At 36.7% G+C, this 27,128-nt stretch overlaps 1 protein-coding gene across 2 annotated transcripts in view; it reads left to right on the top strand.

The window, feature by feature from the left end:
* The first annotated feature begins 15,342 nt into the window (after window positions 1-15,342).
* sap130a (Sin3A-associated protein a) overlaps window positions 15,343-27,128 on the top strand; it is a 28,098-nt gene continuing 16,312 nt past the window's right edge. For both annotated transcript variants that reach the window (XM_059560407.1, XM_059560406.1), the window contains exons 1-5: window positions 15,343-16,225; window positions 17,115-17,386; window positions 20,015-20,179; window positions 20,284-20,404; window positions 23,334-23,458. In XM_059560407.1, the coding sequence (XP_059416390.1) occupies window positions 16,129-16,225; window positions 17,115-17,386; window positions 20,015-20,179; window positions 20,284-20,404; window positions 23,334-23,458 (780 nt within the window). In that variant the 5' untranslated portion in view covers window positions 15,343-16,128. The remainder of the gene's footprint in view (window positions 16,226-17,114; window positions 17,387-20,014; window positions 20,180-20,283; window positions 20,405-23,333; window positions 23,459-27,128) is intronic.

Genomic DNA, 27,128 nt, shown 5'->3' with positions numbered 1-27,128 from the left:
AGTACTACCTATTTATTCCTGCATAGTTACTTGTTAACAACGGACCATTATTCTAAAGTGTTACCCATTATTCTAGTCTTGAGAGGTGCATCCAGAACTCTGAGTAGGTACTATATGTGAGGGGAAACAAACTTCGCAACCAGCGGCCATATTGTCATTTTCAGCAGTTGCGTTGATTCTCTGCCATTCACAACTCCACTACAATGGCATCAAATGTGCACTTCAGAATCTCGGTGGAAGTAGTAGGTCATCTTTTACCTACTGTTTTGAATACTTTAAATTCGGTACTCTTTTCACATTCTGTTTTTCACCTACTTTAGGTCTATAGAAGGAGTAAAAAGGCATATTCTAATGCAGGGTAGGACATTTAACAACCTTAGGCAAATTAGAGCTAACCAGACAATAGTCTCAACAGTTTGCAACCCTTTGCAAGCCAAATTGATTCAAAGCTACATAGATCAACATCAAAAGGAATTTGCCCCCTGGTAGAGTAAAACATGTTAATGCATTCCATTCCAAAGGTGGAAGAAGAGAGATGTCTGACATGTCAGATAAGAAGCAGATCTGAAATGCTGCTTTGTTTTTTAGCACCCAGAGGAAAATTCTATACAGATGTTGATATTTCACCAGCCAGCTGATTTAAAATGTACAGGTAGGTGATTTTGATCAGGGTTTAAACTACAGTATCATATTTAAGGAACCCTGCTCTAGGGAGATTACTTGGGTCTTTTTAGGAACTTCTTTAGAGACAGGAGCTTCATGCAGAAGTCTCATTTTTTATATTTAATCTCATTGATGTCTAGGAGTAACAACCAGAGTTTGTTTGTATAATGTTTATGTATAAAATGTGCCTGGTGGAGTTTCACTTTTCCTCCCTGCTTTGTTAGCAACATTAATCCCTTAAGAACTTTGACTTCCAAGCTCTATTCATTTAGCTGCATTTTTTAAATGGTTTTCTGAAGAATGCTGACAATTGATTCATTGTATAGTAGCAGCCTTTTTGGTGTTGGTTCCAGCCTGCCAACTCATTCATGTTTCAGGATAAACTTCCTTGTAGTATTCATTAGTATGATGGTCCTCACACACAAACCCTGAGCAAAATTATTACTCATGCATTAAAAGCTGTTGGACAGTGTTAAATAAGTCCACCGAGAAAGGGACTGTGTATGCTCTTCACTTGGTTCCTGTTTTCAGGATAAATATTTTGCCTCACATGCCTCCCTCAGTAGGTGTGAGTTGGCATTCCATAAATGCTTTGCGAAATACCTGGCTGATGGGTTTACATGTGACGGATCAGTGTGACTTTTTCTTTCAGCTGAAAGACTACAGACACAAAAAATGCTCCCGCTGGAATGTTTCTCTCCTCAGGGGGCTCCAGTACTCTTCAGGCTCAACCAATAGCCTGGTGTGTTAGCAGTCACCTCCTTCCACTACCAGAAACATCACTGTTTATTGCTGGGCTTATAAACTGTTTTGATACCACTGTGCCATTATGTAACTTAAAGCAGTTCTTGTCTCAGTTGTACAGTCTTGTTCATTTCTGGAATTCTATCTAGGTGAGAGGTCAGATTGGTGGACTAAGAGTTTTAACATCTGTTAGTATCCCACGCTGTTCCATGAGGAATGTCATTCTTGGCACTCGACTTGTTTTAGCAGGCTTCCCAGGCTCCCCAAATTTGAGGTAAACCATCAGGAACGGTCCATTAAAGAAACCTCTGCTATTTGAAAATGTGAAAAGCCTTGTTGAAGACATCTGCAGTTTCTTCTGTAATGCAATCCTACTGCTGAAGATGGTCTTCAGAGGTTGTCATAGCGAATTATGTGGTTTATGGCATCAGTCGATACCTAAAGAGATAGTTTGCCCAAAAATGAACATTCTGTCATTTACTTACCTTCATGTGATTCCAAAACTGTATGACTTCCTTCAGTGGAACATAGATTTTAAGAGATGTCCCAACATTCTTCAAAATATATTTTGTGTCTCACAGAAGAATGAAATGCATAAAGGTTTTCTTATTACATGATTATCTATAATAAATGGTTCCCATCAATGTTTAGAATAGTTTTTCCAGTGATGCCTTCACTGATTCAGCAAATGAAAAGTACATTGTTAATATTGGCCTTTACAGATGTTCCAAAGATCTTACAACACATACCTAGGAGAACTATTCAATAAGTCAAATGTAGTGTTTTCCACCAGTTTCCATAGAGACTCACTGAGATTCCAAAAAAGAAGTGTGGATGGAATAAATTTCCCTCACTGACTTTCCCCCGTTTCCTTTCCAAAGAAGGTTACAGATGTCTATTATGTGTCTTTTTACAAGACGTAATATAAGTCTCTGGTGACCCCAGAACATGTCTGTGAAGTTTCAGTGAAGTTTTTGAAGTTTTTTTTTTTCCTTCTTCCTTTCATTGCAAAAGCACTTGAACGAGCTGTGTTCAACCAAGTCTCTACATTTCTCACAAACAACAACCTCCTTAACAGCAACCAATCTGGCTTCAGAAGTGGACATTCACCTGAGACGGCCTTGCTCTCAGTTGTTGTAGCTCTAAGACTGGCAAGAGCAGTATCCAAATCTTCAGTACTTATCCTGCTAGATCTGTCCGCTGCTTTTGACACGGTTAACCACCAGATCCTCCTATCAACCCTACTGGCAAAAGGCATCTCAGGAACCACACTTCAATGGTTTGAGTCTTACCTATCAGATAGGTCCTTCAAAGTTTATTGGAGAGGTGAGGTGTCCAAGTCACAACATCTAACTACTGGGGTGCCTCAGGGCTCAGTTCTTGGACCACTTCTCTTCTCTGTCTACATAGCATCATTAGGTTATGTCATTCAGAAACATGGCTTTTCATACCACTGCTATGCTGATGACACTCAACTCTACCTCTCATTCCATCCTGATGATCTGACGGTTGCTATTCGCATCTCAGCTTGTCTAACAGACATTTCTTCTTGGATGATGGACCATCACCTTCAACTCAACCTTGCCAAGACAGAACTGCTTGTGATTCCAGCAAACCCATTGTTTCATCACAATTTCACCATCCAGTTAGGCACATCAACCATTACTCCTTCAAAAACAGCTAGAAGCCTTGGAGTTATGATTGATGATCAGCTGACTTTCTCAGACCACATTGCAAAAACTGTCCGATCCTGCAGATTTGCTTTATTCAACATCAATAAGATCGGGCCCTTTCTTTCGGAACATGTTGCACAACTCCTTGTTCAAGCTCTTGTTCTGTCCAGGCTGGACAATTGCAATGCCCTCTTGGCAGGTCTTCCAGCCAATTCTATCAAACCTTTACAATTAATTCAGAACGCGGCAGCAAGATTAATTTGTAATGAGCCAAAAAGAATACACATCACACCTCTGTTTATCAATTTGCACTGGCTTCCAATAGCTGCTCGCATAAAATTCAAGGCATTAATGTTTGCCTACAAAACTACCACTGGCTCTGCACCCATTTACCTAAATTTATTACTTCAGACTTATGTGGCCTCTAGAAGCTTGCGTTCTGCAAGTGAACGTCGCTTTATTGTGCCATCCCAAAGAAGCACAAAGTCACTTTTACGGACTTTTAAATTAAATGTTCCCTCCTGGTGGAATGACCTCCCCAACTCAATCCGAGCAACTGAGTCCTTAGCCATCTTCAAGAATCGGCTTAAAACACATCTCTTCCATCTTCATTCCCTCTAATTTTTCCCTCTAATTTTAACACTCACTATTCTAATTCTATTCTTTAAAAAAAATCTAACTACCTTTCTAATCTTTTTGTATTCTATTTTCTTTTCATTTATTCTGCAATTGTGTGTGTGTGTGTGTGTGTGTGTGTGTTTGTGTGTGTGTGTGTGTGTGTGTGTAAAGATCTAACACTAGCTTGCTCTGTTCTTTTTTCATTCTATCTGTTGTTGTTTTTTGTTTTTTGTTTATTTAACATCCCATGCTACGTGTACTGTGTTAACCTAAATGAGACTTGTTATAGCACTTATATATCATTGCTCTTTTTGTTGCTTTTGATTGCTTCCACTGTCCTCATCTGTAAGTCGCTTTGGATAAAAGCGTCTGCTAAATGAATAAATGTAAATGTAAGTTTCAGCTTATAATACCCCACAGATAATTTATTATGCCATGCTGGAGCAGTTTTAAATATTTTGTTTTTTGGTGAGAGTCTCTCTGATTGGTGAAATTCCTCTACAGCATCATTGGTAATGGAGTTTTTCACAACACATTCTGCTCTTAAAGACTATTATTTAAAAAAAATGAGTTAAATTAATGTGAACAGAGTTCAACAAAAGCATATAGAATCAATGAACAACCTCAGAGCTCACAACATGTCTGTGTTTAAAAGGTTTTTCAGTTAGTGGAGAAAATGAATGGAGTTTTTATTTCTGAAACCAGCTTCCGGCACTGTACAGCTTGTGCCTCGGCTACTACCTGTACAGCAACAACAAACAAACATTATCTGTTTGTTTTTGAAAAATGTCTATCATGCTTGCGAGACAGTTCTTCATCATGAGAAGTTTCTTCTTTGTATGCATTTAAAAAGTAACTTCTTACACGTTTTTCTGAGAACACACATGAACTGCATGCAGCAAATACAAAAAGTTCTTTACATACTGTAAACACAGTTGGTTATGAACATAAATAGTTGCATCTGTATCAGTAGTGAAACAGTAGCTGTGTCCCAAATGATGCACTATAATTTGTGCACTCATGCTCTATGTACTTATGCCCTATGTACTCAACCATGTAGTGTATATTATATAATGCTATTTTGTCATTTTGTAATCGGAGTCTCACGGCCTTTCCCCCTTTGCTACATAAACAAAGTCCATGTCAAGCATACTTCATTTTGTTTGGTTATTGAATAGCATCATCCGGCTAAGTGCACTTTTTCTTTTTGGAATTTTCAGTGTGAACGCACTACTCACACTAACTATACAAAAAAAAAAAATAATAAAAGGATAAAAAAAATTATAGAATAGTGCATAAGTACACAATTTGGGAAGCATCTTTTGTCTCCTGGACATAGCAACAACACACTACTAACGCAACTCAACCAGGCTCTGCCCCATCTTGTTTTTTTTGGGACTACTTTGGGAAGGAATTATTTAAATTCAGAATATTTTGACGCGTACATTCCTGGAAGAAACCTCAGGACTATAATCAAAGCATTTGAGTGCATTCAAAAACAGCATTTACTGATATACCGAATAACTCACTTTGGAGTGTGATTTGTGTTTTGTAACTTTGCACATATTTTTCATACACAAACGTTAACATTATCCACTGAAGAAAGCTCAAAATGTAAAAATAAATTAGCCTTATGATGGAAAATACCCTCCTTTTTTACTGAAAACCTTTGGCAACTTCTTGAAGCCCACCTGTATTGAATTACACAAATGTACCATTTACCAAAATGTAAAATAATTTAAACTGAACAATTGAAACCAAGAGAGTGTAAAACTCATCCCTAGAAATAGAGATTAGAAAGCAAACAAACAAAATAGTTTTTATTTGCCTTGAAACCAATTAGACACGTTTGACTAACCTGACAGCACAAAAGGGCTGCACAAATGGAAGGTGTGGTGTTATGGAGTTGGGTTAGTCTTTTCAGACAGATGCATCTAAACTGAGTGCTGAAGGTGGAGCAACATCCTGTTGTAGGGATCTTAATCTGACGCCCAGCTGTTTTGAGGTGTATTACTGTGTTTTATGCAATGTTCAGCTCATATGGCATAATCATATGAGTCTCAATAAGATGTAATAGGGTGAGGTAAGTTTCTGTGCAATTAGTTGTGCTTAGGTCTTTATATATAAGGTTTAACAGATGTAAGAGAAATTACTCATTAGTCAAATTATGATTATGATTATTATGATCTCATTATTAGAAAATTTAAACCCAAAAGAAATCAAAATCAAAAACAATGAAATTGAAAAATACATAAATACAAAATGCACTATCCACAGTCAAATAAATCAAATTTTGTTTTCATTTAAAATGCAATTCCGATGACAGTCATGTCCACCACACCTCAAATTCTGCATTGTTTGTTAAAAGCAATGTGATGATAAATGACGTCGATGGCAACATTTTTGTAATAATTTCACTGTTAATCTTTTATGTACAATAAATACACGCCTTAAAAATATTTTCATATTGCATAATTTGATTAAAATTACAGTTTAATTGGAAGTTCTTCACAATATACTTATTACTCATGTGAAGTTTATTTGTCTTTTTTCACGCATTTTATATTTTTCTTTTTTATCTAAAGCATGTTCTTAAATGACAAATAATATAATGTGATTTTTATTGTAAAAAAGCTTATTTTCTTGATCCCTGACCTTATGTAAGATGGAATCAAGACCAGATGAGGCTAATTCTAATCTCTGTCACTGTGACTCTACTCTAAAGATAGCATAATTATGATCTGTTATTGTGCCTACAGTCTAGAGAACATCCAACGACTTACATCAAGAGCTCCACAGGAAGGTCAGACATGCCTGATGGATGCCAGACTGATGAAGTGTTCAAATTACCTGGCAAAAATCTCAAGGCTTCTATGTTGCAGCATTGCAAATATGAATTAGTCATTGCAAAGCATCCATCACCTGTATTTACGTACATGTCTGTGTGTTATGAAGTGGCTGGTGAAATAGTCATCGGTTTTCAAATGTTTTCATGTTTTTCAGAAACTTCTTTGGAATTCCATGCTTTCACTGAAACATGATTATTCACAGATATGCACTGATTTGCCCAGCATGTGATGATTTTTCCCAGTAACATCATACCGTGTTAACCCAGATAAGGTCCTTGCACTGCTATGTAATGCATACCATAGACAGGAATGTTCACTATGCTGTTTCACAAGAGCTCAATCCAAGTCACACACTGACAGGTGAGGATGGATAGGGTGTCACTTATTTAGTAACACACATGCTCTCGCCCTCATGTTTGAGGACAGCATAGAGAGAAAATGTGAAGATATGGCTGTTTCTAAGTGTCCTCTCAGCTTAACATTTGATACATGCACATTAGAGGGCACATGCACATGTTGGCAGGAGATTGACAGATATTTATGTCTTGTTGAAAATTTACCTCATATAAGCCCCGACAGAAGAATCTAGAATGCTCTGCTGGTGGAAACGTTTCTTTCAGGGCCTGTCAAATGTGAATTACCACCCACAACAATCAATTTAGGCAATGTATGTAAGTATAAATATCATCTTCCCCCTTTAAACTGCTGTTTGTACTTGACATTTTGGTATTCTTAATTTTGGGGATACACCGTTGCTTCTGGTGGTTAAAACCGACAGAAGACAATAAGCATAAATTCCTTATCTGCTTTTTTCTTCACCATGGATGATTTTTAAATTGAACTCACGAATGTTTTTATATAAAAAAAAAAATGCTTTGCAGTTTCAATTTTCTACGGCAGGCCTTTTTAACACATTTACACAGCACTGTTGAGTTTACACTGTTGTTTATGAGTTTTGGCTTTTCTTTTTTTTTTAGACAACTACATTTTGGGGGTCTGAAAATGCACACTTTTTAAAAAATAATTGCTGCCTGAAATGCCCATAGACAACCAGAGACTTAATTTAGTAAATAACTAACTTATACAAGTTCTTTTTTTTTAGTAAAAAAAATACTTGGTCACACATTCTTCCGAAGCATGCTTTGCTTCTTACTGAAATAATGAGAGCAATGTGCAATCTTGATTTTTTTTTTTTTGCAGCTGCCAAAGTTATCTAGATCTCTGAACCAAAGAAACAAAGACTGAGAGGGATGTGATATCCATTTTCTGACGTTGATTTTGAATACATTCTAAGAGTGAACAGATGAGGAAGACAGATATAACAAATATAATTTTCCTTGACAGGGCATTTAAGGAGCCCAACTAAAGCTGCTTACTAAGATCATACATACTCGGGTTTTTGTCTCAGGGTTATGTATGTTTTAAACCTGTCACAAAATAAATAATTTGACTCTTGCTTGTAGCATGTGTAATGCATAACCTAACTTCACCTTTGATAATAAAGCAAATTAAGTCATGAATGTTTCAGTAGTGACACAAGAATTTGTGACATTTAATTGTTCAGGATCTAAATGGATTTTTATACGCAGTCAAGTATTGCGCAAAAGACAGGCATTAAGCAAGAGTATCAGCAGGAGATTAGATAATAATTCATTCATTCTTAATAACAGTAGTAAAAGTAGGGCAAAAGAAAACATCTGGCATCCACCACCTCCCTTTTCAAGTAAAATCACCTTTATTTCTATAGCGCTTTATACAATACTGGTTGTTGGAAACAGGAAAATAGATTGTCAATAATGCAAGAAGACAAGAAAATTCTTTTTTTTCCCAGCTAAAGTATTTTACTTGTCATGCTATTTTGCTGCAGTTTTAGTGTAAAGGTGACTTTATTCATGGGGGAAATATAATTTCCCTGCAATACAGTTAGTTGTATGATAACTAAATGACACGATACAATTTTTTATTTATTTATTTTAGATTAAGAGGAGATTCTGTTGATCCAAATATAGTCCCAACACACGCCTGAGCTTTTGCAAGAAGCACCTCACTTGACTGACAAAAATAGCATCGTTCTCATGCAGGAAAATAGTTTGGACTCATGAGAACACAGCAGTGTTGCCAAACATCCCAGGTATCCTGTGATGTAATTCCCCATATGTGAGCTAGTAACATGAAGTTAAAGCCATGGGATTGTTATCCATGCACTGAGACTTTTTAGGTCTAAAGCAGTCTGTTATACCTCCTAAACCCTGTCCTGGGCAATTGCTTATGCAGACTGTATTGCCTTTTTCTAAGGAGGATAAAATAACATGCCAATACCATGAGGCATTGCTTCAGCCCCACACAAATACAAACCCGATTCCAAAAAAGTTGGTACACTGTACAAATTGTGAATAAAAACAGAATGCAATGATGTGAAAGTTTCAAATGTCAATGTTTTATTCAGAATACAACATAGATGACATATCAAATGTTTAAACTGAGAAAATGTATCATTTTAAGTTTGAGTTTTAAGTTTTAAGTTGATTTTAAATTTCATGGCATCAACACATCTCAAAAAAGTTGGGACAAGGCCATGTTTATCACTGTGTGGCATCCCCTCTTCTTTTTATTACAGTCTGCAAACGTCTGGGGACTGAGGAGGCAAGTTGCTCAAGTTTAGGAATAGGAATGTTGTCCCATTCTTGTCTAATACAGGCTTCTAGTTGTTCAACTGTCTTAGGTCTTCTTTGTAGCATTTTCCTCTTTATGATGCGCCAAATGTTTTCTATGGGTGAAAGATCTGGACTGCAGGCTGGTCATTTCAGTACCCGGATCCTTCTTCTTGTTGTTCTAGAACTTGGATATACCTTTCAGCATTGATGGTGCCTTTCCAGATGTGTAAGCTGCCCATGCCACACGCACTCATGCAACCCCATACCATCAGAGATGCAGGCTTCTGAACTGAGCGCTGATAACAACTTGGGTTGTCTTTGTCCTCTTTAGTCCGGATGACATGGCATCCCAGTTTTCCAAAAGGAACTTCAAATTTTGAATCATCTGACCACAGAACAGTTTTCCACTTTGCCACAGTTCATTTTAAATAAGCCTTGGCCCAGAGAAAATGCCTGTGCTTCTGGATCATGTTCATGATCATGTTTTTTGACCTATAGAGTTTAAGTCGGCAACGGCGAATGGCACGGTGGATTGTGTTCACTGACAATGTTTTCTGGAGTATTCCTGAGGCCATGTTGTGATATCCATTACAGTAGCATTCCTATATGTGATGCAGTGCCGTCTAAGGGCCAGAAGATCACGGGCATCCAGTATGGTTTTCCGGCCTTGACCATTACACACAGAGATGGTTCCAGATTCTCTGAATATTTGGATGATATTATGCACTGTAGATGATGATAACTTCAAACTCTTTCTCTTGTTTCTCTGAGAAACTCGTTTCTGATATTGCTTCACTATTTTTCACCGCAGCATTGGGGGAATTGGTGATCCTCTGCCCATCTTGACTTCTGAGAGACACTGCCACTCTGAGAGGCTCTTTTTATACCCAATCATGTCGCCAATTGACCTAATAAGTTGCGAATTGGTCCTCCAGCTGTTCCTTATATGTACATTTAACTTTTCCGGCCTCTTATTGCTACCTGTCCCAACTTTTTTGGAATGTGTAGCTCTCATGAAATCCAAAATGAGCCAATATTTGGCATGACATTTCAAAATGTCTCACTTTCAACATTTGATATGTTATCTATATTCTATTGTGAATAAAATATAAGTTTATGAGGTTTGTAAATTATTCAATTACTTTTTTACTCGCAATTTGTAAAGTGTCCCAACTTTCTTGGAATCAGGTCTGTATATCGGCAAATTACAGCATGAGACGAGCATTGCTGCACAAAAGAAAGTAACTGTTAACAGTGACACATCTAAGCATTCTGATTCAAATGTTTCAGATTTATTTTTACCTATGAATTTTCATTAGCAAAGATATATGTTGTTAGCTCCCCCTCCTAGTATATTTTCCAACAGTGTACTTTGTACATTGTAAGAAAAAAAAAAAATTAGAAAGACAATTTATGGATTTAAAATTCTGTTGTTGTGTTTTAGGCCCATAAACTTAACAGATAATATATCCTGGCAGAAAAATTAAATTTTTCCATATCTGCTCTGTTGCAGTTTGAATACCGTATCCTGAAGTCTACTGAATGAAGACTAATGATATTAAGCAATTATATTTAAGCCGTTCAGAAAATAGTATTTTTTAAAGAGTTCAACAGAACCCTCTTGATAGTTTGGACACACCATAACGCCTTTTGTTGGAATACTTTAAGCCAAAATCAGTTTTCATTAGAAACAAAATATCTGCAAGTCTTGTAAGTTGTACTGGAAAGACTCTGGCTGCAAAGAAATGCTTGGAAAAACAGTCCAATGTTGTTTAATCTATTTATTTTGTGATATCCTTATGAGAGACACATTGAATAATTTGAACCAAAGCAAACAAAAGAGTAGCAGGTGGAGTGTGTGATGCTGTTTGTCAGTATTAACAAACAGCTTTGTTGCACCTTTCTTTTCAGGAATGAAATGAATTGAGAATGACTAACGTGGCTTTATTCAAAATAATTGTTGGAATTTTTCTGGACTAGGGCCAGACAGGAAACCTGAAGCATTTGTTTGTCTGCTCCAAAATTCCATCACAAATCAAAGTGAAATATTTTTGGAATTGCATTGCTGCTGTACTGATGACACGCAAAAAAGAACTAAAAAATAAAATTAATTATATGGAGTAAGTATGAAAAGTCTTTCAGTGAGTGTTTAGCATTTGTGAAATATATAAATATAGTATATAGATCTATGTAAAGTGCTGAGTAATATTTCATTATTCAGTTTAGATGTGCCATCTGGTGGACAGCATTATCTCTTAAGACTTGAGAGTAAAAATATGGGCCTAAAATAGGGCCTAAATTTAGTTACTCTGCTATAAAATAGCATTATACCTCTGCAGTAAAAGTTATATGTGCCACTTGCATTTGATTTATAATACTTTGTGATGCCATTTGTTTTAGAATGTTATGATACTTTGAAATGTGTGAGGCCCTATTGAATGTAATTCAGCAAGACTACTTTCTCTACCTGCTGGAGAGCAGTGGTTCACAGTTTTTTTTTTTCCAGGGGCCCCCTGTTTTAACATTCTGATTTTCTAACAACCCCTATTATAAGAAAAATAAAATAAAATTAAAATTAAAAATTACATTTTGTTTGGGTGACTACAACATAAAATGTTATCGACAAAATAATAATAATAATAATAATAATAATAATAATAATAATAATATTTAAATGATATACCTCACGTTTCAGATTTAAAACCAATTTTTAAGTAAAGAGATTAGTCAAAATTAGTATTGCACCTATTTTACGCTCTTTATAATTCTAGATATCATATCCAAATTATTTAGATTTTTTAGAATGCACAATAGCTTATTTTCCATCAACCAGTCAAAATTTACAACTGTGTGTAAAAATTCACTCAGATTTTTTTGCATTGGTTTGAACAAAAATGGCAGACAGTCTGAATGAAAATGTAAATCCACTGTCTGACAGCCGGTGGCGCATATGGAAAAGCAGAAATTTAACTTTTTCCCCAGTTACCACTGTAAACAATCCTAAACACTGCTTTAAAAGGCAGTACACTGAGGGAAGATGAAAAGAGTAGCTGTCTTATTTTATAGTTAAAGTGAAAGAACAATCAGGTATTTAGATAAAGTTTGATGGTAAACCTTGTTGGCATGATAACGCCTTGTCTGAGAGTTAAATGGTTCATATGATGTGATTTCAATTTTTCCTTTCTCTTTGAAATGTTACAAGCTCTTGCTGCATAAAGAATATCTGTAAAGTTGCAAGGACTAAAGTCTCAAATCCAAAGAGATATTCTTTATAAAAGTTAAGAGCCAACTACACCCCCCCCCCTCCCAAAACAGCTCATTCTAAGTCGCCCTCACATGTCTGCGTCACGATGTGCTGCATGAAAACATTTCATTACATTAAATACTCAAAATAATGTTATTTTTAGCAACATCATATGACCCCTTTAAAAAAGTTCCCAATTTTTCTTTAAGACAAACAAAGTCAGACATAGACCTACTCATTTTATAAACTCTTAAAATTGTGTTTTAACTTCACAATAACACTAGGCTAACAGATCACAGACTGATTCATTCAAAATTATTGTTTTACTTCATATATTAGTGTGTGGTGTTTTTGTGTGAACAGATAGGACCGTTCAAAAACGTTCTGAGAGTCAATCCAACCCATCTCTGGGCTGTTAGTTGGCAGGCACATGCAGAGAGAGGTGTTTTGGGGGTTCAAGCCCCTGCCTTTTTCCAAAATTAACCAAAAGTGCCCTTTTTTCAATAGTTATCAATAATATTGTGTTCAAAAACAATAACGAATGGCTCAAAACTCAGAATATACCAGTTTATTTTTACTTATATATGTCAGTCTGAGATGTCAAAGCCATTGCATTGCTATAGATTATGTGTGTCTTATAAGCTTATTGGACAATGTAAAGTAAATCGGTTGAAAACTACAGAAAACTACGTAGCCAGTGTATGTTTTCTTTTAATTATTCATTTATTTATTTTTAAACAAGCCCTGAAATTGTATACTAGTGCATGCCGTTTAACGTTTGATGAAACTATCATTGTTGGTAAAATGAAGCTCAAGTGCCAACAACAGGTCTATTATGTGAAGTGTAAGCATTTCAGAAACGCTAAAGGCAATGACTACTATAGAGCTCCAGCATTCATCTCTCATATATATCTCATAGGGGACACATCTTCATATATGCTGACCATGCAGTTACACTGAAGTGGAGTTTTGTTTCACTCCTTCTTTTTTCATGTAATTTGAGATCCTAAAGTGAGCCCCATCTAACATGTACAAGAATGTGCTGTAAAAGGTGACAGGCACTTTAATTCTATTACAAATACAGTTTACCATTATACAATAAATGTCAGACATAAAAAAAATCAAAAAAGAGTTCAAAAGAAAAAAAAACAATTTAAAAAAGTGATTGGGACAGTTTTTGAATTTCAGGTTTATTGCCATAAATAAAAAACATCAGCCCAACACATGATAGATTTCTGTAATACTGAAGATGTTAACTACTTATTTGAGGAGGAATCAATGTTATAATGAAAGGATGTGTGACGTTACATTATTCTGTAAAATGAGCCCCCCCAAAAAGTGTGTCAAAATGTTTGTGGTTGATTAGGACTTGCAGAAATAAAAAGCTTGGGAACCACTGATTTAGAGCATAAAAAATGCTTCTCTATTACAAGGTGAATAATTTTCTTTATTAGCAATTTCATGTCAACTTGTTTGATGCTTGCCCCGCCCACTATATGATGTCACACCAATGAGGGCATCCCATTTTAATTATGTGGTCTTACAGCTAGGGCTCAGCAAAAAAGATTTATTTTCACTCATTGTGAGAAAATAAATTCTGTTTAGTTAAACGGTCCCATTTGACCTTATGTCCCAATCACCCATATTTCACCCTATGTTTACATGAATAGCTATAATAGACATTTCCCAGGCAGTTATCAGAGTTGTTTTTTTGGGATTGATAGAAGTTTACAATATACATGCTACAGTTTTTGTTCTTATTGTGTTTTAAGACTTCTGTTTCTACCTGCCATATAATAATGTGTCAGGTGTTACCATAGAAATGAAAAGATTAAAAAAGATACACACAGTGCTCAGATTTCCTCATAGGTTTTACTTCTATACTGAACAGCCTCATTCTCTTTCAGCATTGTTAAAAGCCCAAAACCACACTCAAGTATACACAAACACATTCACTTAATCTAATGTTGAATTATTTATTTATTTATTGTTGTACAAATGTAATGAATTGCATTTTATTTTATTTAGTGGGTAGAATTTAAGGTGCATTCTGCATTGACTAATCTGCCAATATATGGTAAGCAGAAAGCTGTGATCATCAGCTTGTCAATTTGTGCAAGAGCACTACTTTGCTACCATTGCTCTTGATAAAAACATCATTGTACTTAAACAAAGTCACTAAATTGTTCACATTCAAATCTGTGATATTTGAGATGATGTATGTATGTGATATTTGAGATGATGTACTACAGCTCTCCTGCTGCATCTGATTAGTGTCTCTGTGCATGCATGCATAAAAAAGGCATGAACAGCACATTGATTTATCATTAATTTACACTAACTTATCTCAGACATATGTATGTATTGTATTATTGTCATCAGTAGTGCATGATGATCTGTTATTTTCAGTGTCTCGGAGAGTCTCATGTCGTAGTTCCCTGCAACTGCTGTGATTGTGGGTTACGTGCATTAAAAATGATACGCGCACCATGTACCAACTTGACAAATTTGTAATGAGAATTGTTGAACAATGTTGTTATACTATGAAAATATTTAAGGTATGTCTGTTTGATAATGTTTATTGTTTTTGATAATATTAATGATGTCATTGTACTGTTTAATCAATAGATCAATAAATCTTATAATTTTATATATATATATATATATATATATATATATATATATATATATATATATATATATATATATTGTTTGTAAGAACATAAAAATACAGAGAAATAAATAGTATGGGGGTTTTATTTTGAAATCTATTGCGCCGGTCCGCCATTTCGTGCTTTTTGGTTGATGCCGTTTTCACACTATGGAGTAGGAATAGCTTCTGAAAGACAGAGAGTGAGACGCGGTAGTTATTAATGTTTCTTTTCTTTTTTTCCTCATAGGTCTTATTTGTGTTTGTACTACATTTCTATATTCTTGTCATGCAAGAACCCTCATACTTCCTGTATTTAACCTGCACTTTATAGACAAATTCATAATAGCTTTTGTCAACCAGCAATAACGCCTCTGTTTTGATCTAACGTTAACGTTATAACATTTAACGTTACTCTGTTGTCATGGCTTGTTGGCTGTTTGTAAGATTTACTCGTGCAACTGGTTTCGTTTCATGAAGTAAACATTAATTAACCAAAAGTGACAGGTATTGCTATCAGCTAACGTTAGTGCTTATCGCGCCTAATAAGAATATTTGAAGTATTGGTGGCTGTTACTTGGTAAAAGAGCAAATCGAGTCGTGCGAATCGTGTTTGTTGTAATGTGGCGATCGTAGTATGTTTGTTGTTGGTTTTATTCGATCATGTGCTTTGTCTGCAAATAATTCCCCTGTTCCGTGTCTCCTAACTATCATACATGTGCTTGACTGAACTCTAGAGCTGGGGTCCCAAACCCTGCTCGTGAATGGGGCCACCATTATGCATTTTACATCAAGCCCTAGTTATACGCAACATAATCATGTGTTTTAAATCTCTGGAGTTGCTTGAAAAGTACAGATAAGAGAATAGTTAACTTTAGTGAACTCTGCAGAAAGCAGGATTTCACACCTCTAAAGCACAGTCTGGTCTCCAGTTCTTTTGGAATTGTGATATTTGTCCTTGCACTTTTGTAAAGTAAAGATATTAAAACCGTTCAACTAGAATTGGACTTTTCTTGCAGATAATAGACCCAAGATGAGTTCTCAGCAGTTTCCCAGGGCTGCACTGCCTCCTCCTGGAGCTGGACCCGGCCAGACGTCTACTGACAGCAGCGTTCTAGGCACACAATCAGGTAACGTCAGGAGTGTGATCTCACCAGTCTAGACCATTTCGCTTCAGATGGGCTTGTTCCAAAGTTCCAGTAGTTGATAACATGGCAAAATTAACTACAGTTAACTAATGCTGTTGAGTAACCCCTGAAATTCATAGCATCATCATTTACCATGAAATTTATTTGTTTATTTTTTTCTGCATGGAATTGCAGTTACTTTAGAAAATTCTGGTTTGCGGCATTTGTTTGCAAGGAGGCACAATTCAGCCGAAACTTTGATTAGCTTATATCAATATGGCTATAAAAGAAATAATAATATTAATAAAAATTAAGCTCTTAAAGCATCTCTTTTGTTGATAAGTGCTTTATCATTGTTTGAGCATGAGAAGATGGCTGGTGCATATTGCATCACATTAAAGAATACAAAATTATTGACTTTATTTAGTAACAAGTAAAAAAAAAAAAAGATTTCTCAATTTATTTTTGCTTTTGTCTTTTTTTTTCCAGTGATGCAATATTTTTTTCATCCTGTCTGTTTGCACTCACAAAACTACTGTGTATACTGTGAGCATTGCACATAATTTAATGTTCACATGAAATCAAAATGGACCCTCTTTACTTTACTTTTTAACAATAATTTTGGGCAAGTTAATCCATGGTTTCTTTATCTTTTTTCAAAATCTGAAAATGTGCTTCCTGTAACAGCATTTTTTCTCTGATGTCACTTTACATATGTTTTTTATTTTTTATTTTATTTTTTTTGAGGTATTTTAAATTTGATGCAATGTCACAGTGTTGTATTAGTGTTAAGCCTGCATTTAATTTTAATATCAACTAGGTACTGAAGTACAAGTAGGTATGGGCATCACATATTGAAGGCTGATAAAATGTGGTAAATATTGTTTTGCAGTGGGCAGTGAGGACAGCAGCCGTGAAGTGGATCACTCTCGGGATCCTCCACCTGGCAGCAGCAGTGGCAGTGCAGGTGGAATTGCATCGTTCCGTGATGATAAGCAGGAGACGGTGGTAGTCAGGCCCTACCCACAGGTCCAAGCTCTCGTCCAGCCACCTGCTTTGCCCCAGCATGTGCCTATTCAGCCCAGCCCTCCTGTAACTGTGGCCACCCCATCAGTACAGCTACTTCAGGGCCAGCAGTCCGGCGTCAGCGAGGGCTCAGTGAAAGTAATTTCATTTCACTTTCTTTGCTCCTGTGATTTTATGTAATTTAAATGTATACAGTTTTCAGAAAAAATCTATATTATTTTTAATTTGGGATACTTTAAATGCTAGTTTAGGGTCACCCATTAGGGCAGTGGCATGCGGCCCATCACAAATTGAAATGCGACCCACCATGCTGAACACAATTTAAACATAAAAAAAAACAACAACAAAAGTAACTTTCAGCTTTACAATTCATTTTAGTTTTTAAATTAATAAAAAAATGTACTAAACAAATATAAGTGAATGTTTTTATGGAAAATGATTTAGTTTTTTTATATATTATTTTAAGACACGAGCAGTCCTGTACTCACGTAATTAACGTTACGCATTTAACGAACACTTACAAGCGCCCACTTTGGCAGAATTGAGTTCAAATAGTCATCAGCAGCTGGTTCGTTTAGTTTTTTTTAAGTTAATTTAGAAAAACGTTTGGAGCATTTTTTGGTCATTAAATATAAGTTTTTGTTTTTTAAAGTAACGACAAAGCGGCCAGCGGCAGACAGTGAGCTGATCATAGCATATGTTTGATCAATTTAGCCTTCTCAAATCAGCACGACAAGTCTAAAATAAAATCTAAACATATAAAACAGTTCAAGCATATAACAATGTTTTTACGTTAAACCTAGATAAACGTGCGCTATATCCAATATTTTGTGTTGAGAGTGCACTAAAGTGCACTGTGCAGGACATCAGCATCAGGAATCAGCGTGATCGATTGCATTTTTTTCAGTGGATATGCCATAATTTTTTCTCATAAAGGTAAGAGTAAAACATCATTTGTAACTGTAAAGGGTCTACTTTTATGCAGTGTGCACTCACAATATAAACAAAATGTTGTCCTTCTATAAAAAAAAGAAAAAAAAAGATGTGCTTTCTGCCATCCCGTCTTGAACAGGAGCGCTTACAAAAAATGAACCGAAACTCTGCGAATACATGCCTCACAGACATGATAAATATTAAGGATGCTATCCGGTTGACCTGCCATAAATCGGAACCGGACGGTTTTTGCTTAAAATACGCGATCGGCAATTGGCCGGTTTTTGGTGTTTTTTTCGGCCGATTTTCCCGGAAGTGCGCCCGCACTACTATTACTACATTGTAATCATTCGCTATCATGTCATTTGTGAGGAAGTATTTCGAATCTGTGAGCAGGACACGAGCAGCCGTTCAGCACTGGAAGTGCAGAGCTACATCTGAGGCACAGATAGCAGGAAGCGAACTGCCGACTGCACAAAATAGGAGTCCCTTTCCTGCTCACTGAAGCTGCGTGAGCGTACTGTACCTGTCCACGCCCTGCACACGTGTAGACAGTGAAGGGATGTTCAACTTCCCGCGTGTTGGATGAGAAACGGAACGGACTAAATTGTGACAACTCAAATGCTTTTTTTTTTTGTAAAGTAGAACTTTCATACACGTTTGAAAAGTCAGAAATAAACGTCAGTTCTGTATAGGATGATTATTTTTATTTTACCTTAAAATTACATCGACTTAATTTGATTTAAAAATCACCTGCTGTAGCACACTGAGAAAAAGTGTTTCATTCATCCAATTAAAAAAATTGAGGGTAATGATTCACATCTATATTTTTTTAACTTGAGACAATAGTTATTTATTTTTCATTGGCACAAGTTCCAAAAATATAGATGTGAATCATAACCTTTTTTTTTTCTTTGCATCTTTGTTTTATTCGCACCAGCATTAATTGTTTTTAACATTTTGGAATAATGTATTTATATAGCATACTTTTATTTACTGTAGTCTCACTGGTAAAGACCTTTAAAAAAATAAAAATAAAAATAAAAAATTTAAAACTAAAACAAATGCTGATTAAGAAACATCTTATTGTATGTGTGTTGATTGTGTTGTTTGGATTGTAGAACTATGCAGTTGTTGCCATTAATTTCACATGGTTACAGTTAATCTTTTCATTTAAGGCCAGTTCTATGTGGTTTCAACCCAATTCAAAAACAAAAGCTAAATGCTGATGTCTGTAGCATCTATGTTTGTATTGAATGTAGGCTACTTACTGTGCAGTTACTGCCGTTAATTTCAGATGGTTACGGTTATTGTTTTCAATAGCCAAAAGACAGTTTGGGCTATTAAATACCAAACAAACATCTTGTTTATGCACACTATCCTTCTTTCTTGTTAGTTGCTTAAAGATAAATAAAAAAATTGGAAATCGGTATCATAATTGGCCAGTTTGCTTGTAAATCGGTATCGGAATCGGCCATTAAAAATCATGATCGTGCATCCCTAATAAATATATCTATAGAAAGCTTTAAATTATTATTTAATGAAAAAAACTAATCAAAAATTAGACTTGCACTTGGACCATAGTGCGGCCCAGTGGAAAAAAATGTTGATAACCACTGCATTAGGGTCACCTGAACTTTTAGGATACCTGAACCTACAAATTAGTTTAGCTCCAACCCTAATTAAACACACCTGAACAAGGCAATCAGTGTTTTCGGGATTACTAGATAGATACAGGCAGGTGAGTTTTTATGAGGGTTGAAGCTAAACTCGTGGCCCTCCAGGACCGGAGTTGCCTATCCCTGTTATATTTTTTTTTTCTCCATTCTCCAGGCTACCCTGAAGTCACCTATGCCTAGTCGTCTTATAGCACCTGCTCCGGCCATTAGCCAAGGTCATATTCCTGTTCCAGCCAAAGTGTCTGGACATATCACCGTTCCCCTTGAGAGCAGCATTGCTCCAGCTTCCATACCAGTGGCAACCATCAGCGGTCAGCAGGTATTGGCACAATTAACTATGAACTCCTCCTAGACAGGGAAATTTAGATTGCACACAGTCTGCTTATTGCGACAAACATTTTGTGACAAATAATGTTTCTCCAGGGACAGAGTAATCTCCATCAACTAATGGCCACTAACGTGCAGATCTTCAGGGGCAATGCATCTGCGCTACAGATCGGATCTGCTGCTCCTCCCCATACTTTCACCTCCCATCTGCCCAGAGGTCAGTGATTTCATTCAAACTGAACATTATTGAATGAAAGGTTAGTTCACCCAAAATAAAAACTTCCATCATTTACTTCCCTCTCATGTTTTTCCAAACCTGTACCTTCTTTTTATGTAGAACATAAAAGAAGACTCTTAAAGCTGCATTCTGTAACTTTTTTTGATAAAAAATTATCCAAAATCAATTACTGAGAAAGTACATAACCATTCAGTGTTCAATCTCTACCATACCCCGATTCACAACGGTAAGCTTGTGATGTTTTCTGATTTGAGTGGTTCAGGTCAGTTTCCGAGTTTGCCACCATTTGATGCTGAAGGTAGCGGGTCATTTGTAGCCTCTTTTTACAGCAGCTGGAATAATTAAACTTGTTGTTTTATTTGAGGTTAAAAGAACAATTTATTTTGGTGACATTTGAAAGGTATGACAATTAGAGATTAGACTGTACAGAAATTTAAATCTACAGTAGGGCTGTCACTTACAGTTATTTTGGTAATAGAGTAATCGATTGTTTATTCTGATGAATATGAGTAATAATTGATTTAAATAAAATATCAAAAGCAAGTAATCATATGGTTTTATTGAAACAAAACAGATTTATCAAAACAGTTAAAAAGACATGTAATAAAACAATATAAGTTTAGGGAAGTTGTGGCCTAGTGGTTAGAGAGTTTGACTCCTAACCCTAGGATTGTGGGTTTGAGTCTCGGGCCGGCAATACCACGACTTAGGTGCCCTTGAGCAAGGCACTGAACCCCAAACTGCTCCCCGAGCGCCGCAGCATAAATGGCTGCCCACTGCTCCGGTTGTGTGTGTGTGTGCACTTTGGATGGTTAAATTAGGGGAAGTCGTGGCCTAATGGTTAGAGAGTCGGACTCCCAATCGAAAGGTTGTGAGTTCGAGTCCCGGGCCGGCAGGAATTGTGGGTGGGGGGAGTGCATGTACAGTTCTCTCTCCACCTTCAATACCACGACTTAGGTGCCCTTGAGCAAGGCATCGAACCCCCAACTGCTCCCCGGGCGCCGCAGCATAAATGGCTGCCCACTGCTCCGGGTGTGTGCTCACAGTGTGTGCACTTCGGATGGGTTAAATACAGAGCACAAATTCTGAGTATGGGTCACCATACTTGGCTGAATGTCACTTAACTTTCACTTTTTTTTTCACTTTCACTTTAAATGCAGAGCACGAATTCTGAGTATGGGTCACCATACTTGGCTGAATGTCACATCACTTTCACTTTTTTCACTTTCATATAATCCTAATTTATGTAGATTATGTAATTTTTTTTTTACGCTTTCTAGAGCAATCGATTCCATGAATAATATTGACTAAACAAAATTTAATTCAGATGTCCACTTAATCTTTAATATTTGGCCAATTCTTTATGACAGATGCAACAGCCACTGTCCTTTCTTGAACAAGAACATGTGGAAATCAAAACATGCAAATGTTTATTTTAAAGTTGTGATGAACAGTTAGCATATTTAGAAAGATAATGATGTGTATTTGGCATATGTTTATACATGATTTACCTTATAAATCTGATAATATGATGCACATTGTTCCTAGATGAACAAGCAACTCAGACTCTCAGCATGTGCAAAGATGGAGTTTGAGATGGTCTGCGTATGTAAATTATAACTGCTTGTGTGGAGCATAATTTACTGTGAACGGAGCTGCTCTGAGATGCACATAACCTACACGCATATAAATACAGTGCATATGAAACCTGCAATGTATATATTTATTTGATTGAATCACAGCCTTTTTTGAATTCACAATAGCACTATGCTTTATTATGATCATGGTTTTCATGTAGACTAAGAAAATGATCTAATAATGCTTTTCATGGATTCTCGTCCGTGTATTGGAGTATTTTGCCGGTTAATTGACACAGGAAAAAATTAAGTTGAGGATTTTTTTATAATCAAATACTGTCTGTGATCTCAGCAATAATAATCAAATGGCAATAATGCTGAGGGGAAAAAAGAAAATCCCATAACTTTCAGATACTTAAAGAACCCATTTTAAATACGTAATTGTTTTAAAAAGTAGTCTGCTTATGTAATAAAAAAAATTAAGTAAATTTTTCACAAATTAAATTTGCTTTAAGATTTATATGTAAATGTAGCCATGTGAAGTACCGTATTTTCCACACTATAAGGCACACTGTATTATATGGCGCATCTTCAATGAATGGCCTATTTTGGAACTGTAACACACCAAGTCCCAGTCATAGTTATTAATATTCTGCATTGTAGTTTGACCTGCTCACGCTGTGCGCTGAAGAGATATCACCCATAGTAGGCTACTAAAATGAAGCGCTTGACTCAAAACCAAATGCATCTTATATCACTTGAACCCTACCTGTTCAAAAAAATCTCTGCCTGTGTCAGTTTGAATCTTGGTAAAGTTTTAAATTCCTGCCGCCAAGAGGCTCCTCTGTCGTCACGGATTATGGAAAGTGAAACAAATCTATAGGGGTGGTTGGATTTATTCACGAACTTTAAAACATTAATTTGAAGCTTCTTTCTTTTCAGATTCATATTCATGGCTGCATATTAACTTATTGTGAAAAAACTGCAAGTTCTATGTGAAATCAGACATTTGAGCGCTCACATATAGTCAAAATGGCATAATCATTACAGCCCGCGAATATTCGACTGTTGGATTGGTAGTTGAATCAGGCTCCTCGAATCGAAGGATCCAATCGTCGACTATTTGGGGTCACCCCTAGAAATTAGTTAATTTAAGCTAAATGCAAATATAGTTTTCAAATGTTTTCTGGATGTTTTGTATGTCTGTTTGATGCGAGAAATGACCTATGTCACCATTACATGATGAAAGTGACTTTTCTGGTGTGTTTGTTTGTTTGATACAAATTTTAGCCTACTGTAATAGTAATATCTGTGCCTGTTTGGTGTTTCAGGCGCAGCTGCTGCAGCTGTCATGTCTAGCACTAAAGGCCCTACTGTTCTCAGACCAGCCGGAGGAGGAAATGCAGGCCCCAGCCAACCTGCAGCTGTGCAGCACATTATACATCAGCCTATTCAGGTGCAGAGGCTTCACAACTTACTGATCACATACAGTTAGACACAACAGTCCGCTCGGATCTAAACAACACTTAATGTAAATGTCATGTTTAGAGCAGTGACCTTTTTTACTCCAAAGCTACTCCATTGTCCACAGTGATATTCATAGGCCACTATGACTTTTCTAGTTGTTCATTATTTACTGGATAATGATAATTAAAAGAAAGAAATATACCATCACATAATCACAGTTTCTGCCCCATAAAATATTTTAAAGTGTAACTAAACCCCTGCTCAGAGCCTGACTCCACCCACTGACAATATTTGAAAAGTGGGCAGATCACAGCGGAGATAGAGGGGACGAACCTAGGGCGGGGCTGAGCGAGTGCGGCGTGAACCTGAGACCCGCAGTGACGGATTGATTGACAGCTGCTGTCAGAGACGCTAAAATGGAGAGTGACTGTAATGACGCAAGTAGCTTTGCAACAGAGCGATCATTTGAAATAGAGGACTTTTCTCCCCCACTTTTACCTGAAGTGGAGGATGTCGAGGTGTCTGTTCATATCAATTCGAGCCGCTGGCTCAAACTGCGGTCTTACCTCCCGCACCGTGTCGCTTTTCAGCGCGAGCTGTGTGGAGAAGCCCATTTCCACCTCCATTGCGTTGGAGAAGCAATCCCTTGTAAAATGCAGTTTGCACACTCGAGCTCTAGGCGTGAACTTGCGGTCTTCCAGGCCAAATGCATGCAACCACTGGCGCTTAATTTTAAAGTCTGCTGGTAAACTATGCAGTCCAGCAGTGCTGTAGCAACCAGCAACACACCTCCATACCATCCTGACCACTGTACTAAATACAGATAAATCTACGCTAACTTGAAGATCTAAATAACTATATATGCTATGCTTAATAGATGCTATATTAGTCTATCCTGGTCGTTACCAATAGTCGCAATTCCAGCTCCTGACTCACTACAGTGATTTTGACGGAACAAGATGGTTTTATACTGCCAAGGGCGTGGTAGCTTGTACCAAGGGGCGTGGTGAGCTGGAAACCGCTTACATCATCTGCCACCACTTACGTCACTTGCCAGTGCAACATCCAATAGGAAAAATCAACTGCAGTAGCCACCGTTCAACCTGAAGAGGGCAGCACTCACACGTTTTTACACCATATATTGTAGAATTAAAACACTTTATACTCAAATGTCAAAAAAGTTACTCAAATCAATGAACAGCACTAATAAAGCCCCATTCTTATAGATCATTAACTAAAAAAAGTTGGTTTAGGGTTTAGTTACTCTTTAAGCTTGGTATAACTAAAAATTTTACATACAGTGCAAAACATTACTGATTTGTTGATCATTTAATTTTAAATAATAGGGTTGCACGATAAATCGAAATGGAATCGGAATCGCGAGTCGATTGAAGCTGCGATTGTAATGCTTATCTTTCAGTGAAGCACTGTTATTTGATCAGCAGTAAATCTCCATCCAAAGGCCAGAGGGCGCTCTCGAGCTGAAACTCCAAATACATCTCAAAGAAACAACCCAGGAAATGCCTATAGTGGTAGCTGGATAAACAGAAGATTGAACTGCTTTTATTGATTCAGCGTGACTAATAAATACATGATTATGACCGTATATGGTTTATAGAGTTATTATTATTATTATAATTTTCCTTGAAATAAAGTATATTTATAATGCGATGCCTTTATCACTGCTTAGAATGCTATGAAATATGTTACGAGGCTTATTCTGTGTAAGAAGCCACATCAGTTGCATTTAGGGACTGTAAAATCATGAAAATGCCATGCGATTTTTAAAACAATTTCCATGCCTAAAAATGTTTTTAAAAAGTTGTGGAATTTTATTTTTCAAATCTCTGTGTAATAGTTATATTTAATCAGGTCCTACATTTCTGTAGTTTTAATAATTCTCGCAGCTTTCAAGTTTATAATGAGGTAAATCCCTGCATTTATTCAACATAGCTTGTAGGTTTGAATAATAAAATAAATCCACACAAACAAGATTCAATCAGTCATTCGAAACCATAAACTCTCGGAGCGCGCTTCACATCAGCGCATCTTGTCTGCACTTCAGCGACCTGCTGCAAACTGCAATACAAGACTCACTCGCATATCGATCGGGACAGCTGACAGGACTGTCACTTGACTTGACTAATCGGGTAAATTGTTGCATTGTCACAAAAATTTATAATTTGCACACAAGTATTAATATTAAGTATTTTAATCCATTTGGTACTCGGGCGCTCCACATGCTGTATTAGGCTATGTGCCCTTGCAGTCACATCCAAAGCTCGCACATATAAAGCGGACTCGCGATTATTATATAAGAGTTATTTTCATAGTTTGTTGAGTTTAAGCAATCAAATGCACACAATATGATGTCTGATGGTTGTTGAAAAATAATTGGTTGTTGTTTCATGGCACACTCTACTAAAATACAGGGGGGAAGAAAAGAAAGGGGGAGGGGGGTAATCTATAATTAAACAACACTGCGTCGTGAGTGTTTGTGTTGTATCAGAAACGTGCAATTAACATTAGGCTATATAAAAAACAAGCTCCAATGGAGTTAACAAGGTTTTTGGCCGGCGAATGAGGAGATCTGTGTTTTGTCTGCATCTGAGGCAAGTGCAGCGCATTTTATGCTATCATCACCTTTTACAGGCTATATAATGTTTATTGTTGCTATATGGGCGCTTAGTTTTTCTTGTTGTTTAGTAAACTTGGCCAATGTCTCATGATATAAATGATAAAGCACTTATGCACAGGATATTCAAAAACGTACAAAAGTATATTGACTAGATGGCAAAAAACTTACTTCTCCAGTCTTCAAACACACACAGACAATAGCCTTTACAGACATCGTGTTTGAGTAAAGAAAATGCTATAGCTACTATTCAAACAGTTATTTGTTTGCCCTTGCTTTGCGGATAAGCGGAGATCTGTCTCCTCCAGGCTGTGTGCGTGCGTCAATCTGAGTGGAGGCGGGGTGAAGTGACGAGGTTTCGCAAGAGCTTGAGGATCCAATGGCGTAATGAAGTTTTACTGACAAGCTCTTTTAAATACTTATCATTGGTTAAATATTTGTAAAACCCTCTGATTTAAAACAATAAAAACGAATTATAATAGAGATATGAATTTTGGTTAATTTTTCACGGCACATATCTATCTGCCATACAGAAATGCCACCCCTGGAGGAGGGGGATCCGCCAAAATGAGGTGCCGGATCCGATTTTGGAGGTGCCGGATCCGGCTTGTTCCGGCACAAATTAAGCCCTGGTCAGAGGCGACTTATTTATCAAAATTAATTTGACATGAACCAAGAGAAAACATTACCGTCTACAGCCGTGAGAGGGCGCTTTATGCTGCTCAGTGCTCCTGTAGTCTACACTGAGAAGCACAGAGCGCCATCTCGCAGCTGTAGACGGTAATGTTTTCTCTTGGTTCTAAATAAATGCGACTTATAGTCCAGTGCGACTTATGTTTTTTTCCTCATCATGGAGTATTTTTGGACTGATGCGACTTATACTCAGGTGTGACTTATAGTCTGAAAAATACGGTATGTATTTGCAAGTCATAAAAACACATGTACATGGAGGTCCTGTTGCGTTGTGGGTACATTTTGTTTCCTGATGCTGCCATTTTGCAGAGTTGTGAAAAGGTTTTTCAAA

The sequence above is a fragment of the Carassius carassius genome, chromosome 10, assembly GCF_963082965.1.
Source record: "Carassius carassius chromosome 10, fCarCar2.1, whole genome shotgun sequence".
In the NCBI taxonomy this organism is placed as follows: domain Eukaryota; kingdom Metazoa; phylum Chordata; class Actinopteri; order Cypriniformes; family Cyprinidae; genus Carassius; species Carassius carassius.
Note: the sequence above shows the minus strand (reverse complement) of the source record. Positions and strands in the feature narration are given on the sequence as shown.